Genomic DNA, 17,394 nt, shown 5'->3' on the forward strand with positions numbered 1-17,394 from the left:
ATTTTTACATAGTTGTGTAATTTTGGATGAGACATTTGGCATTTTTTCCACAGGTATTGTACATGGGTGTATTATAGGGAAATCGATATTAGGTACTTGCTGTAAGTTATGCTGTGGCTTCTGTGACAAACTCCAGCCCAGAAGGTGGCAGTTATGTACCTGTATGTACCTTAACAGGTTTGATATCCAGAGTATTACTTCTCTAGGGATATTGATTTTATTTTATTGTATTAATTTAATTCATTTTTTTTCTTTTTTTCCCCCCACTATTTTTTAAACTTCCTTAATTCAATCATCATACAATTGATATAAAGGCATGTGAGAATACAATTAATACCATAACATACAACAAAAGGGGTACATATTAACTTACAAATTAAAAGAGTTTTTTAAAGCATTATAAATGGCCATAGTCCTGATGACTTTCTAATTTCTCAGTCCTTTTTTCCCCACAAATATTTTTTTCCAACATAAAAAATAACAATAGCAATAACTTTTCTGTACACTATTTTATAACAATTATTTCCACATAACAAGTCAAAAACATGTTTGTACATCACAGTCCAGAAGAATTTAAATAAATGTAGGCCTGTTTATAAAATAAATTGTAATAATTGTTTCTGTGCCACTGTTACAGAATACACGTGATTCGAGAAGATAATTTCTTTTTCTAAATGATTTTAGAAAAAGTTTCCTCTAGTTTCTGTTGCTAAAACTCCCGGTACAGTAGATGGCTGCACGCACCTTTAACGTGCATGACAAACCGCCAGATAAACCATAGAAGAAGAAAGCGAAGAACCTGCTAATGAGCTAGCCTAGCCGCAGCCTCTATTTTAGGGAAATATGGCTGCTGTGCTCCCCGTCAGACCGCCCTGCGACAGTAACCCCGCCACTCCTGGAGCACAATCCTTAAAGGTGATCTTTGTATTTCGAATAATCACGAATAATCATTAGCTCTGTTCACGGAGCTCTGCATGGTTGCTCGCTCAGCTAACGGCTAGTTAGCTTTCCAACGGCTGCCTGCGTCCATGACTGACACTGATGGCGATGTTAGCATCACCCCATTGTTTTCTAATGTGGGCTGAATGTTAGGCATCGTCTCTATTTTCTCCGTCATTTCTACAAGCATTTGTTCATATGATATGTGTTATTTTGTTTGACACCGGCGTTATTTTTTCCTACAGAATTACATACTGTTGTTGCTTAATAAATAGCTCCACATGAACAGACAAATGTCACATTTTTCAGTAAAAAGTCCAACGTTAACTACACTACTCACAGGATCTAAATCCCCAAAAGTAAGAACATGAATTAGGACTAGATACTAGATCTTTTTTTTGTAGTATTACTACTGGCAGACGAAGTACAGTTTATATATATATTTGGCTTGCAGTGTTTTACTTGAAACGTGTAAAACCAAGATGTTTCAGTAAAAACTTTCAAGTCTAATATTTATTCTGCTATTTAAGGACTGATGCAGCCTTCTGCAATAACTTAGGTCTGAAGATGTTTAAAAATGTACACATTTGGTTGAGCTTTGTTACTAATAGTAAATGTCTTTTATATATGACTGTTTTGGTGTTTTTGTGCAAGACTGATTGATGTGGCTGTTTTTAATTTTTGATTCTTCATTTCCTTTTTCAATCCTCCACTGCAGCCTAGAATGTGACAAATACCATTAAATGCACAGTATGTTAGTGACTGTTTGTTAGGTGGTAATTATTGTGGAATAGAGGCTGTCCTTGGGTGGACTGTAGGTCAAAAGGGTAAAAATGATAAACACTAAGCCAGATGATGATGAAGAGGTTCGTTCTTGTTTGAGTGATATTAGTGCATTATTATTAAGCACCCTTGGAATTTGACCTATTTCCCCAAACAAAACATAATTTTTGGATATAGTGAATTCTCTACCAGAATGAAAATAAGACAAGTAAATGCAAAGCACCCTCTAGAGAGCAGCAAAGTAAGTGGTGAATTAAGTGATTAGCAAAATTAAATGTTTTTTTATACTTTGCTTGCCTATCGCACAGAAGTCTAGTTTGTCAATACATGCATGCTCTGTGAGGTTTACAAACATCACTTTATATCAGTATTGATTAAAAAAACAAATAAATAAATGATTTTTAAATGATGATTTTTGTTTGTTGTTTTCTTCTGTAGGAGGATGTTATAGAAGAGGAGTCCAACGATGGCAGCCAGCCTCCCAAAAGAAGGAGAATGGGTTCAGGGGACAGCTCCCGGAGCTTTGACACATCCAGTCAGGATCTTCTTGGGTAGGTTTGCTTAATACTTGGCATGGAGCACTAAACTAGCATTACCAGTTTTAATAACTTTGGGTCTTACAAGATTTTGTTGATATATTTTACTATATTTTATGATGTATTTTTGTTCAATTGTGCAAAGTGTCCTTGGGATTCTTGAAAGGCGCCATATAAATCTAAGTTGTCATTAAAATGTAGTTGTATGGACGTGAATGTGATGTAACTGAACTTAAGCCCTCTTCGATCTCACATGTTCCCCTTTTACATACTTGATTTTAAACATGCCATTTCCACATTTTATTATGTGTGCTTTTCCGTTGAATGTGTTGTCCTTGCTAAGAACCTGTTTATCTCTATTATAACAAATGAAATAATTATAACAAAACATCAATTTAATGCATATCTTTTTAAATAGTTTATCCTCCTTCTCTGTTGTTTCACCACTCCTCCTCCAGCCTGACATATTTCCCAGCAGAGAACCTGACAGAGTACAAGTGGCCTCCAGATGACACAGGAGAGTACTACATGCTGCAGGAGCAGGTCAGCGAGTATTTGGGAGTCACATCCTTCAAGAGGAAGTACCCTGGTAAGACTGAAGTAAAAATCTAAACTGTATTGTTAAAGTGTTCAGGAATAAAGTTATATTTTTTTAATGTAATGCTATTGATTCTACATTATAATATTTTGGATTTGCAAGTGCATATTCATTTACAAGTATTATTACTGGGATTATACTACACTACAAATACAGGCATTGAGAAAGGGTGGACTGCCTTCACTAATAGTAGTTGTGTTTTGTTGTTTGTCTGCTGTCACATTGCTGTAATGACCTTTCTTTACTCATGTTATGAACTGATGAAGAGTGAAGCTGTTCCTCAACCAGTGATGTGTTTCTTTGTCACTCTGCAGATATGGAGAGAAGAGACTTGTCCCACAAAGAGAAGCTTTACCTGCGTGAACAGAACGTCATTACCGAGACACAATGTACTCTGGGTAGGGATCACATCGAACTCTCTCAGACCAATCAAACTCCTAACGTTCTCTTAACACAGTGCAGTTACGATAAAGTGAAAATAGTCTGGAAAATTATTTAGGAGATTTACTCTGTAAATAATATTTGAGTCATCAGTATGCCTGATGCAGTCCAAGTGAGCACAGCGTGAATCTTTTGTTTGTTTCCAGGTCTGACAGCTCTGCGGAGTGACGAGGTGATAGATCTGATGATAAAGGAGTATCCTGCCAAACACTCTGAGTATTCAGTCATACTGCAGGAGAGAGAGCGGCAAAGAATAGCAAAAGAGTACTCTGTGAGTATACAAACTAAAAGAAATATCCTGGGGTTGATAAGAATTGCGGCCTTTTATTTCAGAGCAGTGCATTTAATGAAAGTCCACACGCATGTATGTGCATGTCTCTTACAGTCTTTGCAGCAGCAGAACCCTCAGAAGGTGGAGGCCAGCAAGGTTCCTGAGTACATTAAGAAGGCAGCTAAAAAAGCTGCAGAGTTCAACAGTAACTTCAACAGGGAGCGCATGGAAGAGAGGAGAGCTTACTTTGACCTCCAGACACATGTAAGCTCCACATGGAAAGCAAACTCTATGAGATTTGCACAGGGACTCAGAAAAGAGCTTTGTGTCAGCTTTTTCTACATGCATTGTGTTTTGTGTGTTTTCTCAGATTATCCAGGTGCCCCAGGGAAGGTTCAAGGTGCTGGCTCCAGAGCTGACAAGGACGGGGCCCTACCCTGTGGCTCTCATACCAGGACAGTTCCAAGACTACTACAAACGGTACATCACACACGGAGATACCTGGTTTTGCTTACAATTTGCTTCTTTGTATTTGGGAAAATGAATCCCAATCCATAATATTTTTCCTGTAGTGAAACTGTGTTTTCTGGATAGCCTATCAGTCTGTATTTTTTGCCACCTCAGCTGTTCCACCTTTCCATATTTTAATGTGATAAATAACATGTTACCACACAAAAATCAGAGTATGCACAGCTGCCCGTAAACAGGTATGTTAGTGAAATACACATTTTCATTATCCATTTAAATAGTGTTGAATAAATATAGTCTTTTTTGGAATAATGCCAAAAAACAGAATATAAGTGCATGTAAATGTAGTCAGTGCTGTCCTGAATGGTTCGCCTGATAAATTATTGTGATGTGCATGACAGGTACTCTCCCAATGAGCTGCGTTACTTGCCGTTGAACACAGCTCTGTTTGAGCCTCCGCTGGATCCTGAGCTCCCCGCGCTGGACTCAGAACCAGACTCGGATGACGCGGAGGATGGCAAGGAGGACAAAAAGAACAAGAACTCATCTGTAAGACATCAGGCCGTGAACAAGTACTCTAGTAGCCTGTCTGTGTCAGATCATACATCCTTTAAAGATTAGTGGTACGGATGCTTGATGATTAAAACCACTGTGAATCTATACATGATGACTTCCAGGTCCCATGACGTTCATTTACCTCTACTAGACCTGACTAAGATATCTACATGGAAAAACATTATAGTGCATCACTGTTAAACCCCGTATTCTTCTCTCTTCCTCTTCTGTTTGTCTGAACAGGACAGTTCTTCAGGCAACACATCTGATGTGGAGAGCCAGGAAGGAGGAGGTGGACACAAGTCCAAGGCCAAAGACAGGACATCCACGCCAGGCAAAGACGGCAACCAGCGCCATTCTGCCTCCCACAAAGCCACCCCAGGGTACAAGGTAGAGGACAAAAGCACCTGAACTCTTCTCCAACAACAGCAGCAGCACTTTTCTACCCCTCCTCCTCTTTCTACTACTACCACTCCCTTACTCCATCCATCCCGCCACCCCTCCCTACCTTTCTTCACTTTGTTCTCCGGCTTATACAGTTTGTCAACTTTTCAGCTGGGACAACCTGTCCCACACACACACACACACACACACACACACACACACACACTTACACATACACAAACACATACACACACACACACACACACACACACAGAGGGGGTCCTGTCGTCTTCAGTTTTTGCCACGTTGCTTTTTTTTTTTCTCTCTCTTCGTACCAGACTGTGAGCAATAAGAACATTTAAAGGAACAGTTCCCTGCACTTTCACTTTTTGGGTTTTTCAGCGAAGACAAATTTGAACTTTAAAAGTTTTTCCTTTTGAATGTCTTCAATATACCTCTTGTCTGTCCTCACTTGTCAAAAAAGATACTTCCTAGACAAGTAAGTGGATGTTTTGGCTGCTAGTTTTCCTTTTTCATTTTTGAAAAGAAAAGTCTTTTTGTTACTCTGATATAGAAAATATAAACCACATACAAGTTGTGGTTGCTTTTAAAAAGTAGTTGATGTTAACACTATAGAATTTTAACATTTATATCTGAAGTGTAGAATACACTTAACCCTAATGTTTTAAGTGTGTATTGGTATTATAATATGCTTTGTTTATATACCATGTGATGTACTGTTAATCTGTTAATACGTATCAGACAGCTGTTTGACTTGGGGTTTATAATGTCATCTTGGAGAGATGAGGACATGCTGACCTTGTTCACACTGTTGCTGAGCTGAGCTAGAAGTAGTCTGTATGCTGTCTGTCTGGGTTTGGACTGCTGGTCAAGCCCCACATCAGCTGATCATTCTTTAACACCCAGTCACGGCACGTCTTTGGTACTCATTTTAAATAAATTAGTTAAATGTGATATATAAATGGTTTCAACTAAACGTTAAAAGGACTGTAGATGGGGGAAATAGTATAATCTCACTGCATCACTCGTTCCCTAAATCCCAATGGGCTAGCCACATTGAATTTTGTTTCATTTTAATAATCCTCAACGTTGCAGAAAAAAATTCAAGCACCTAAATATACTGGCATATTAGGGTTAATGAAAATACGATGGACTTGGTAAATTCAGTTGAGTTCAGCTCAGCGCTGTGGTGTGGGCATGGTCCCTTTCTAGTGTCTGTTTGAAACAGTTTCAGTGTGTTTAAGTTTAAGTTTAACTTTGACTTAACCCTTACACATCAGATCATTTTGAATATGCTTTTGAGTCCATACGAAGCATGGCATGGAGGTAGCCAGAATTCACTAGAATCAGTGAATTAATTTTTAATGAGTACAAAAGGACCCAGAGATGTATTTTAACAGCTGTCAGGCATTTTCTTTATCTGCATCAGTGCAGTATACACAGAAGTCAAGTATGATCCATAATTTACTAGCTCTGGTATATCAGCCAAAGTGAAATGCTGGTAAAGTTTAAATCCACCAGTCTCCTTTTCAGTGATAGATGTTTAACATATTCAAAAACCCCAGTAGATGAGGTTTATTCATTTCTAATGACTTATATGTCTCCACAAAGACCCAACATGTGACAGCAAAACTTGCAGTCAGTGTTGTAGACTGCTAGCTGTTTAACGTTACCTCGCTCTGGTCTGGATACCATCCACAGCATGTGCAATGGTAATGATGACCTCATGACTGATAGTGTGGTATTTTGCAACCAGCTCCTGAATAAAAAGTAATTATGAACAACAAAGTTCGGAGTTAAACTATTGCCCTTGACAGCATTATATTGTTTAGAATTTGATACATGTTGCATGTTACATATATGTGTAATCTGTATTGCAGCGTTTACCTGACACGTTTATGATTCAAGGAAATGAATCCCCCTGAAAGACGCTGCTCACCAGCCTTTCTGTAGCTTATACATAGATGAGACATATGAGATAAAAATGTTGGATTTATTGTATGATACGGTTACATACAGTCATATTACAGAAATCACAATAACATCAGCTGCTGCAGATAATGTGTTATTAGTATTTTATAAGGTTGTTGTTTTTTTTTTGTTTTTTTAAAGAACATTTCCCTTGATATTGCTTTTAGTCTAACTGAGAATGTGCAGTGCTGGTTTGATTCTTAGAAGGAGCTTAGAAAGTTTTGTGACTTTGTATGTCAGATATATTAAATGAGTGAATGATATTGATTAGGGCCACAGTTATCACTATGAGTTGTAAGGTTGAGTAGAGTTCAGTTTCATTAGATAATGAATGGATGTTTGGCAGAGGCAGATAGGAAGTTGTGAGGCACAGCTAACAGGTTAGCATCACCTAATCACTTCATTACATTATAGAAATCTCAGTAAAAGTAAAAAAATGATGTTTAAACCATATGATCCACTGATCTAAAATCTGTGTGGTCAGCCAGTATGAAGTTCCCACTTAAGTGTGTCTCAGTATGTTTGCCTCTGTGTCTGAATTATACGTAATGTTTAGAGCTTTATGACTCCATATAAAAGATACCAGATTATATAAAAGTAAACATGCCTGAAAGTGAGTTCTCTGAGAGTTTTCTTTCATTAATGTGCATAAAATACAGCATTTTCTTGTGTTGACAAAATTCAGTTAATTTAGAATAAAACAGGATTAAACTTCATGAACTGCTCATTTTCTATTTTTCTGTGTGGATGTTTCCACCGAAGAGATGATTTGACTGAACAGGCAACAAGCAGCCTCATTGGACTCAATAATGTGCTGTCTGGACACTGCTTGTAGCGTAAGCATCTCATGTGGCCACAAATACATTTTTATAGTCGTAAAGAGTCAGTTCACAGTAGCTATAGGGACGCTCCTTTCACTAATGATGTAAGTAATACAGCGGAAAAGAAGAAAGAAGAAATACTGATAGAGTGTATAATTAGCACATGCATAGTGAGTATGAATGAAAATGTAGTCAGGGGGCCACATCCAGCTCTACCTTTTTTCTTTATTTCCTTCTCCTGCTGCTGTCTGTCTATTAGTTTAGTTTTAATGCTTTCTTTCTAGTCTTTGATTGTCATCATTACCAAACCATGTCCTTACTGACCAATAGCACCCATTTTCTCTGGCTGTTTAGCATAACATGCTCACTTCCTCATTTTCTCGCATTTTAATGAAGGATGTCACTATCTTGAGATTTTTAAAATTAAAAAAAAATCCTCATCCACCTCATGAATTACCGGAAAGCAAATTGAATTTTCTAAGTACATATTTTGTTTGTTTTGGGGATACTACTGTGTCCTAAAGACAGTCGTAAATCAAACTCACCTCTTCACATACATATTTTATGCTCTTAAACTGCACAGATTTTGGGGTCACACTGTTTAGTTTAGTTAAGTTAAAGGAACAGTTCACCCCAAAAATGTAAAATTCATATTTTCATGGCTGTTGTGCTATTTATCAGTCTAGATTGTTTTGAAGTGAGTTGCTGAATGTTGGAGATATCAGCCGTAGAGATGCCTTCTTTCAAATATTATGGAACTAGATTAACTATTCCTGTTCACCCTCAGGCTGTTGAAGTCCAAATATTAAATCTTGCTCAATCCTCCATGTTAACTGTGAGGCTTCAATTTCAAACGTTTCCCCATTTACCTGTGTGACATCCTGATTTAAAAGTCCTCAAGCCTCCTTATCTTTCTGCTCTGCTTCTTTCCCCTCTGACCCCTGCTGAACTGTAAGGTGCAGTGCATAGAAAGCAACTGCACGATCTTTAAGGTCAGTCTGCTAGTAAGTAAGCCACCACTTGACCACAGTGACAATAAATATGCCGTAAGTTACAGACCCCACATGCATGCAGAAGAGTCTGATAGATACCATACATCTTTCTTGTGTTAATGTCATGGTCATACGTACACTTAATTGCAGTTTATTGGAAATAATTCTGTGTATTGCTCTAATGCCCAGTAACCTGGGAATGCTTATGCAAAAACAACAAACACAAAAGAAAAACTAAAGAAACAAAACTAAGAAGAACTGGCTTTGTATCATTTAGAACTTCCAAACTTAGTTGGACGGCAGCTTTCATAATGGAGTTTGTGTTTCAAGTGCATAACCCAGTCAAAATGTAATTCATGTATTGTGCCCCCAAACAGAAACAGCCTCCGTTTGTCCAGAGAAAGTGCTCTTTTTGTTGTTTTTTTCTGTCCTAGGCATTAAAAATTTGTTTAACCACTATATTGTCGATGACTACAGGATAAGCATGGTTTTTATAGCATTATTCTGCCCTTGCAGCCTAAGGTCATTCCCAATGCTATATGTGGCATTTGCCAGAAGGGTAAAGAGGCCAACAAGAGGGGCAAACCAGAGGCACTCATTCACTGCTTCCAATGTGATAACAGCGGTAAGTTCACGCTTTTAATTTAAAGGACACTTCCCTGTTTTTATATATGTACAACATCAGCACGGTTTCATCAGTTTAAGTGACAGGTGTTGTTGTTTCTGTGTAAATGGTGCTCCCCATCAGTAATATAGGCAGAAATCATAAATGAATTGTCCCTCTGGCTCTCATTCGTTTAACATCAGTGGCACCTAAAATTAACAGACCAATGAATCATCTCTATCATCAGTGAAAGGAAATGTTCAGTTCATTGTACCAAAAGTCAACTTCATTTCATTGTGTCTAAGTAAATACATTGAGGCAAGTGTTAATACTGCCGTGTTTATATGCTGTCAGCATTTAGTAAAGCTTGTGTAGGTTTGAGTATTGTATATAATTCATTTTAGGTGGTTTGTACTGACTGTGTTTTCACAAAGACATTGTTATCACACAGTTTATTTATTTATCTGAAAGTTGTATCAGGTTGTTTGGCAAATTTAGTGTTTACTTAAATTCATCTGGCAGTTCAGACAACATGGAGAAAAGGTCTATGCATGCCACCATAAAACTATGTTTTTTGACAGTCCTGATTAATATCAATGGGTAGTTATAACTTTATATTGTTCTTTGAAGTTTATGTTACGATAGATGTGAGTAGATTCTAGATGTTTCAATAATACTGTCTACCTACATGTGTACAAGTCTTCTTAAATATCATAACAGTGTATTATTGTGTGTGGGAGGGCCTGTTCACATTTAGTCCGTTTGTGTTTTTCGTGTTTTTGTCTCACTCGCTTGTTTGTGTGTGTCTGTGCGCATGCATTGTGTATTTATTTATGTGTGTGCATGTTTGCTTTGTGCATGTGCCTCCATGTCCGTGCACTTTAGGCCACCCGTCCTGCCTGGACATGAGCAAGGAGCTGGTGAGTGTGATCCAGACTTACCGCTGGCAGTGTATGGAGTGCAAGACGTGCACCGTGTGTCAGCAGCCCCACCATGAGGACGAGATGATGTTCTGCGACAAATGTGACCGAGGATACCACACGTTCTGCGTGGGCATGGACTCCATACCTACTGGTGAGTGGATGGCTCCAGACACAAGCATAACGTGCATAATGTGATATGGGCACACATATACACAGGGTTCATACAAGGTGCTTGAAGTACTTGATTCTTACACACAGATTTAAGTACTGGAAAACCTTGAAAATCAGACTTAAAAAAAAAACAACTTTTTATTTGTGACTTTTACATCCACAGTTTCAAAAATACAGATTTTTTTCCCCAGTATTTACAGTCATAATGCCTGTGTAATGCAGATAAAGTACAAAATAACAGGATAATTATATATCCGTTATTTCCTCTAATTTCATTAATTTTTTCCTTGTTTTCATTAAAAGACAAAACAAAAGAAATTAATATATAATACTTCCATGTGCACATGTCCATTTATTCCAGATTTACTAGAATGTATTCTTTTGAATCCTCAAAGAGAAGGTCAGCTTTTCCATTTTAAATATTTCCAAAATTATTCCATACCAGTCTTCCAAAATGGGTGGGACTGGGTTCAGCCACTTTCTGGTAAAAATCAGACATTTTTAACTTTGTCCTTAAAGTGGTTCAATCTGTATACCATCAAAGTCTGAACATCTACATGGTTTTGATCTTACAGTTTCTTATCTTAAGACACCCTGGAGCCTCTTCACATGTCTGCATGCAGACAGTGAAGAACTCCAAGGCCCTCGAAAATATTTGTACCATTGTTATGGATGCATCATCCACTTTCATACAGTTATTATTCATGATGACATTTCACTTGTACGCACAAAATTTCTACAACAGACATTCACTTAGTTTGCCTGATTTTTAGAAATGTGATTTTGCATTTTTGTTTGTCTCTTTTGTGTTAATTAATCCTCTCCGTCTCCTCAGGCCTTTGGGTATGTGAGGTTTGCGACAAAGATTTCGCCACACCCAAGAAGAAGGGAGTCAAATCACCCAAGAAGCCCAAGTCGGCACAAAAATGATGAACATCATTAACCGCGATACTCTGACCAAACAAATGCACATTACAGCACATGTTCAATCATTCCATTTTTCAGAAGCCATATTTTTTTAAAACATGGGATCACTGTGATGAAAAAATGAACTACAGTGCAGCCATCCTACCAAATACTAACACCCCAAACACGAGATCTTAACCTGCTGTTAGTCTTAATTGATTGACAGGTCTGCAACACACAAGCTAACACTAGAAAACAAACGTATTGATCTTTTCTATGAAAGCTGTGATGACATCAGTCAGGCAGGTCTATAACCTGAATCACAATCAGTTGAAAAAATGTACTTTCCTCCTCAAAACCAAACTTTTAATTATATGTGGGATTATACCTCAAATATAAATGCTCAAAAAACCCCAGATTAGGCATCACCTCCAGTCATCTTACATTTATAATGTTAACAGCCAAACAGTAGATCAGATCCATCTAAATGTACTGCACTGAATCCTGTGATCTGCTAACCACTAACGGTATCAGTGCATTCCTACTTCATCAAAACGACGTATCTTGTTGTTTCTGTATCACAGCATTTCTGGGAATTTGTTTTATTTGAACAAACAGTGCTTTTGATTCGGTGCTACTGAAACAATCAAGAGCTCACTGATGTAATTCATTTGCTTTGAAAACATTTTTTTGTATGGTTTTGTATTTTTTCTGGTATTTTTGATTAGAATTAATTTAAAACGACAGGCCAGTACAGAGCAATCTTATTTAAACCAAGTGTTGTCTTAAATAATGACATGGTGCTTGTTATGTGTGTAATGTAATAGACACTGGCTGTGATCGACCTCACGGCTGCAGCAGCTGTTTGTGAGATGTGCGAGTCTTGATGACTGAAACAAAGTGTTTCACTTTACGTTTATTGATTTTGCGGTCAACCTTCCACTATTTAATTATTTTACAAAAAAGTAACCACTCATTGTAGCGGAATTAAAATGAATATCCATCAGCTATGATTAGTCAACTGATATTTTTGCAGCGGGCTTGAAATATTATTTGTTCCAGTTATTATTATTATTTTTTGTATTTCTTTGTTTTATATTCTCCCTCAGTGAGCAGTTTGTTTAAGAAATATTTGTTTTGAATAATGTCATAGTCACTGAATTATGAAGTGTTTTTTCAATAAAAGCTTCTTTAAAAAGACTCATATTTATCTCTGTTTAATAGAATCCCAGTTTAAATACAAAAGAGTAAAATAAACTTTAGCGAAAAGGTAGATTTTTACTACCAATGCATTACAGATATGCATTTTTAAGGAAATGTTTACATTTTGTTTGGATTGGATTGGATTTCTTGAAAAAATATGGGGAGGAGGCAATGAGCAATTACCAAGCCATAGCCCACAAATTAACAAGAAATTAGCTAAATAAATAATTACAAGAAAATTTCCTGAAACAAGCCAAAAAGGAAAAAAACAAAAACTTTTTCCTTAAGTGCTGAAATAAAATTTAAAAAACACCACTGTTATACTTTTTTTCTATAACATAATTTGAAATATATTAACAGTTTTCTGGATATTTTTACCTATTTGTATTTAGTTTTCTCTTTTTTCTGAATTATTTTTAAAGTTATTTTTTGTCATCCTTTACCATTTTTTTTCTGGGACATTTGTCAAGTTGCTCATTGCCTTTTTCCTCACATTTTCAAAGGAAGTCAAAGCAATTTGCTCATGCTTTTAAATGGGTTAAATAGCTTGTAAAACATATCTGAATTAAGCATGAAAAAAACAAACAAAACCCACTGATTTCAGTTCAGGTTAAAAAGGGTTAAGACAGCAGAAGTTTAGGTTTTGCAACCTCATAGCTGGATGCCACTAAATCCCACACACTGGACCTTTAATGTTATTACGTTTCGATGGATTCAATTACTGTGCACAAAACTAAAATCATATTACAATTTGTCATCACATGTCATATATATCACTCACCAGCAAACTGCAGATCTAGATTATGCAACTATTTGGTATCTGCTTTTGTTGATTCTAAATAGTGAAATGTGAGAAAAAGTTATTCTGACCTGGGTAAAATCACTGGTCTCACTCACAGATTATATATATATATATGTGTGTGTGAGTATATGTATGTATGTATGTATAGCAGAGTATACAGTCTTTATGGTCTCACTGTGTCACTGTGGGCTCCTGCGCTTGATCAAACAGCCTGTGGGGGCGCTCTCGCCCAGATCACATGCGAACACGCGGCTGTGCTGACAGTAAAAGAAGAGGCTGCCATATTGCGGTGATACAGCGACTTTACTGAATCTGAAACACCGTTAGCTTCCTACAGTCACAATGCTTTCTTCTCAAACGTTTGGCGACCCTGGGAAAATGAAAGATTATCATTATACTGGTCCAGTAGAGCACCGGTTCTCACCGTACGCTTTCAACGGAGGGTGAGTGTGATTCTCCACCGCTGGCTGTTAGCCGGCTAGCTAACGTTTACGTCCAGTTTGACTGTGCTAACAAGCTAACCAGCTTAGCATCTGAAACTAAACAAAGGTGAAGTTGATTTAAAAAAGTGATTAGAGCAATGCCTCTTTGTACAATATCTTAACTTAGATTCAAAGCTCATCTTAAGATAAATGGAAACTTAAGTTAACTTGAAAGGGAAATATTAGCTAATCCTACACTTTCAGTTTCGAATCAGTCGCTTAGCTTCCGTTAGCATCTGTCTGTCTCTTTGATGAGGTGGTTTATAAGATTATAAATTAATCGGCGTGGTGTGTTTTGTTGTTTTCAGGACCGTACTAGCTGTTGCTGGGGAAGACTTCGCCATTGTAGCTTCAGACACCAGGCTGAGTGAAGGCTACTCCATCCACAGCCGCGACTCTCCAAAATGCTACAAGCTGTAAGTTTGCACTGTCATTGAATAGTAGAGCAGCACTAAAGCACCATGTCAACTTCTGAATCAAGAAATGTTCCCTTCACAGACTGCTTTCATCGTTATAATTGTAATTATATTGCAATTGAACTCAATATCTGTTTTTGTCAGATTAGAAGTAAGGGTCGACAGATTATTGGCCCGGCCGATTATTGCGGTTGATATTTGGCATTTTGCTGATTATCTGTATCAGTGTTTTAATTTAAGGATTGTTGATTTTTAAAAAAATCATTAATTAAAAAGTGCAAAGGGAGTGTCAGCATGGGAGGAACTTTTATTTCGTACAACCAAAGGAAGGTACTTTTTTTTAAGGTAAATCTTCACTTGGCTTTATTGAAAAAAAAAGTTGCTGGGAGCTAGCTGTATATGAGGTTGAAAGTTTCAACATTTGCTGAAGGAAATTTAGACAAAGGTTTATGTTGGAGTTTGTTATGCTCCAAATTCTGAATATTGACAAAAAGATTTTCATTTTTCTAGTAAAAGCCTATCATTTCCAAACATCAGTTATCTGTCTCATAAACGACCAATAATCAGTATAGGTATTGGCCCTGAAAAACCGACATCGGTTGACCCCTAAATTGAAGTGCAACCACTGAGGTCACTGCAGCTCTGCTCTGAAACTCGTCAAGAGTCAAGTTTGTTTTTGCGTGGTGCTCAGTGATCAGTAGCAGTGCCCCTCAGCAGTTGATTTCTGTGGCTAAGATCATTTTTCATTGCCACGTTGAACAATAAGATGCTCTGATTGGTTCTGATTTTAGTGCTTCTCCTTCCTCTCACAGGACAGACACAACCGTCATTGGCTGCAGCGGTTTCCATGGCGACTGCTTGACTCTGACCAAAATCATTGATGCCAGACTAAAGGTGGGCTTGTGCAGCGTGATCTTTTGGTTTCACTCTCTCTTTCACTGTCGGTGCTGCCTCTACTTGCAGGCCAGCGGTGTGTGAGGATTGTAATGGTTTCCAAGACTTCCAACAATCTTTCTACCATCTCTGATTGTGTCCAGTGTTACCACAGCTAATTAACTATAAGGACGACATCTTTGTTACTTCTCTTTAAGTTTTTACTCTGTTGCAGTCTGCACCTCTACAGGACCTTCAAAGGATATCACAGGTTATTTCTTTGTCACTAACGTCTGCACTGATTTTCCTTCCCCTCTCTCAGATGTACAAACACTCAAATAATAAGACGATGACCTGTGGTGCCATCGCAGCCATGTTGTCCACCATCCTGTACGGCAGGAGGTTTTTTCCCTACTACGTCTACAACATCATCGGAGGTCTGGATGAAGAGGGTAGGTTCCTTAATGCTGCTGACATCAAGATGAGTTAAGGTAATGAGTAAATGCAGCATTTGTATGCACATGCACTGCCTTGTGTTAGTAAAAAAATCTGCATATTTCACCTGAAGTCATGATTCTTGTTCACGGTGGTTGTTTGGTTGTTGCCTATGTTGTTAACCATATCACACAGTAAATTGTCTAGGCTGGAAATTATTTAAATCTTTAACTATGTAATAACTTTTTATTTGCAATATTCCATGTTTCTAATGTAGGCAAGGGAGCAGTGTACAGTTTTGACCCCGTGGGCTCCTACCAGAGAGACACCTACAAGGCTGGAGGATCAGCAAGTGCCATGCTACAGCCGCTGCTGGACAACCAGGTAAAAACATGCTCTGCGTGCTGACCACTTATTGCCGTAATCCCACTACATTTATTCTTATCAGGTATGCAGACAATGCAGTGTCTCAACCAAGTCTCTTTACACTGGACAAGTTTCATTCATGTCCCTCCTTCCACAGATTGGATTCAAGAACATGGAGGGTGTCCAGCACGTCCCTCTGACTCAGGACAAAGCGGTTCAGCTGGTCAAGGATGTCTTCATCTCGGCCGCAGAGAGAGATGTCTACACCGGGGACGCTCTTCGAGTCTGCATCATCACTAAAGAGGGCATCAGTGAGCAGACTATACCTCTGAGGAAGGACTGAGGAGGATGTTTCTCTCTCTCTGCTTTTCTCTTTGGTCTGTTCTTTCCACACTCACCTGTTGGTTTTGGCCCCTTTACAGGAAGTTTCTTAAAATAGGAGTGTTGTTCCAGAAACTGTTTCTATTGGCCTTTTCAGCCAGGTTCAACCTTGGAAGCGGATTTTCCTTTTTTTTAATGTCCTCTTACAATTTACATATTTTTTTTCTGCTGCTTTCCACAGTTATCAACTTCAGTCTCTGTTATTATTACATCCTCGTATTTGTGGTCTAGTAACCTGATTCTAGATCAGCACTCCTGTTCTTGAGAAGCCAGAAACTCTCTCTTCACTCATTCAACCTGCCTAGACTCTTCCTCTGTTTGAGATGCATTATGTTTCTGAAGGATACATACTCTGCTGTTATTTTTACATTCTTAATAAATATAAAGAATTGGAAGAAGTGGGTCTTCTTGTTTATTTCATGTCCTGCACACATGGACGCTACAGCTTGAGCGGCTTGTGTTGCTCACAATTTTGTCATAAAATACGTTTTTCTTTTTGGCCTAGTTTTGGACTCCATACAACACCTTCCAACCTACCTGCAAGACACCCTCCTATGACTTACCACATTTACTAATTAAGACTGTTACTTTTAGTGTGTAGAGTTTGTTGGACATTACAAATGTGAAAAGCTCACAGAATTTTCTTTCTCTTTTGCGTTGTTGTAGCCTTGTCTTTCAGAAACCTGGGAAGAAGGCAATGAGCAACATGAAAAGAAATTACCCAAATACAAGAACATTTACTGGAAATTAGCACAAAACAATAATAAAAAAGTAGAAAAGCAAAAACAAACTAGTAAAGGGCTTGGAAAAGTGCTTAAAAACAATAATTCTGTAACATAATTTTCAGTGCAATAATGATAATTATAAATGTTGCTTTCTCAACATTTCTCCCTACTTATTTACAAATTTATTCAAATGCATTTCCCCAGAGGTTCAGCTATCTGTAATTACTACAACATGTTATATCATACACACATATACACACACACACGCTCATATTAAAGTTGCTCCCACAGACTACAGGCTGACCACATCATTGATGGCTGAATTCC

At 37.8% G+C, this 17,394-nt stretch overlaps 2 protein-coding genes across 2 annotated transcripts; both read left to right on the plus strand.

The window, feature by feature from the left end:
* Window positions 1-760: 760 nt before the first annotated feature.
* Window positions 761-12,584, plus strand: phf10 (PHD finger protein 10). Its single transcript, XM_042498140.2, has 12 exons — window positions 761-915; window positions 2,161-2,273; window positions 2,717-2,847; window positions 3,171-3,254; window positions 3,444-3,568; window positions 3,683-3,832; window positions 3,939-4,048; window positions 4,438-4,585; window positions 4,835-4,981; window positions 9,297-9,405; window positions 10,270-10,458; window positions 11,314-12,584. The coding sequence occupies exons 1-12, from the start codon at window positions 844-846 to the stop codon at window positions 11,406-11,408; spliced, it is 1,473 nt and encodes a 490-aa protein (XP_042354074.1). The 5' UTR covers window positions 761-843; the 3' UTR covers window positions 11,409-12,584.
* A 1,053-nt stretch (window positions 12,585-13,637) lies between these two features.
* On the plus strand, window positions 13,638-16,740 carry psmb1 (proteasome 20S subunit beta 1). Its single transcript, XM_042498548.2, has 6 exons — window positions 13,638-13,832; window positions 14,180-14,287; window positions 15,100-15,181; window positions 15,483-15,612; window positions 15,873-15,979; window positions 16,119-16,740. The coding sequence occupies exons 1-6, from the start codon at window positions 13,732-13,734 to the stop codon at window positions 16,302-16,304; spliced, it is 714 nt and encodes a 237-aa protein (XP_042354482.1). The 5' UTR covers window positions 13,638-13,731; the 3' UTR covers window positions 16,305-16,740.
* The last annotated feature ends 654 nt before the right edge of the window (window positions 16,741-17,394 follow it).

Source organism: Plectropomus leopardus, chromosome 1 (genome assembly GCF_026936395.1).
Source record: "Plectropomus leopardus strain MGB_pleo_1.0 chromosome 1, ASM2693639v1, whole genome shotgun sequence".
Classification (NCBI taxonomy): Eukaryota; Metazoa; Chordata; class Actinopteri; order Perciformes; family Serranidae; genus Plectropomus; species Plectropomus leopardus.

Bases quoted from the DNA above. Each gene is read 5' to 3' on its own strand.
- phf10 (XM_042498140.2), top strand. From the start codon at position 844: ATGGCTGCTGTGCTCCCCGTCAGACCGCCCTGCGACAGTAACCCCGCC. The intron at 3,255-3,443 runs GTAGGGATCACA...GTTTGTTTCCAG, and splicing joins CGAGACACAATGTACTCTGG to GTCTGACAGCTCTGCGGAGT. The intron at 4,586-4,834 runs GTAAGACATCAG...TTGTCTGAACAG, and splicing joins AAAAGAACAAGAACTCATCT to GACAGTTCTTCAGGCAACAC.
- psmb1 (XM_042498548.2), top strand. From the start codon at position 13,732: ATGCTTTCTTCTCAAACGTTTGGCGACCCTGGGAAAATGAAAGATTAT. The intron at 13,833-14,179 runs GTGAGTGTGATT...TGTTGTTTTCAG, and splicing joins CCGTACGCTTTCAACGGAGG to GACCGTACTAGCTGTTGCTG. The intron at 15,182-15,482 runs GTGGGCTTGTGC...CCCCTCTCTCAG, and splicing joins TCATTGATGCCAGACTAAAG to ATGTACAAACACTCAAATAA.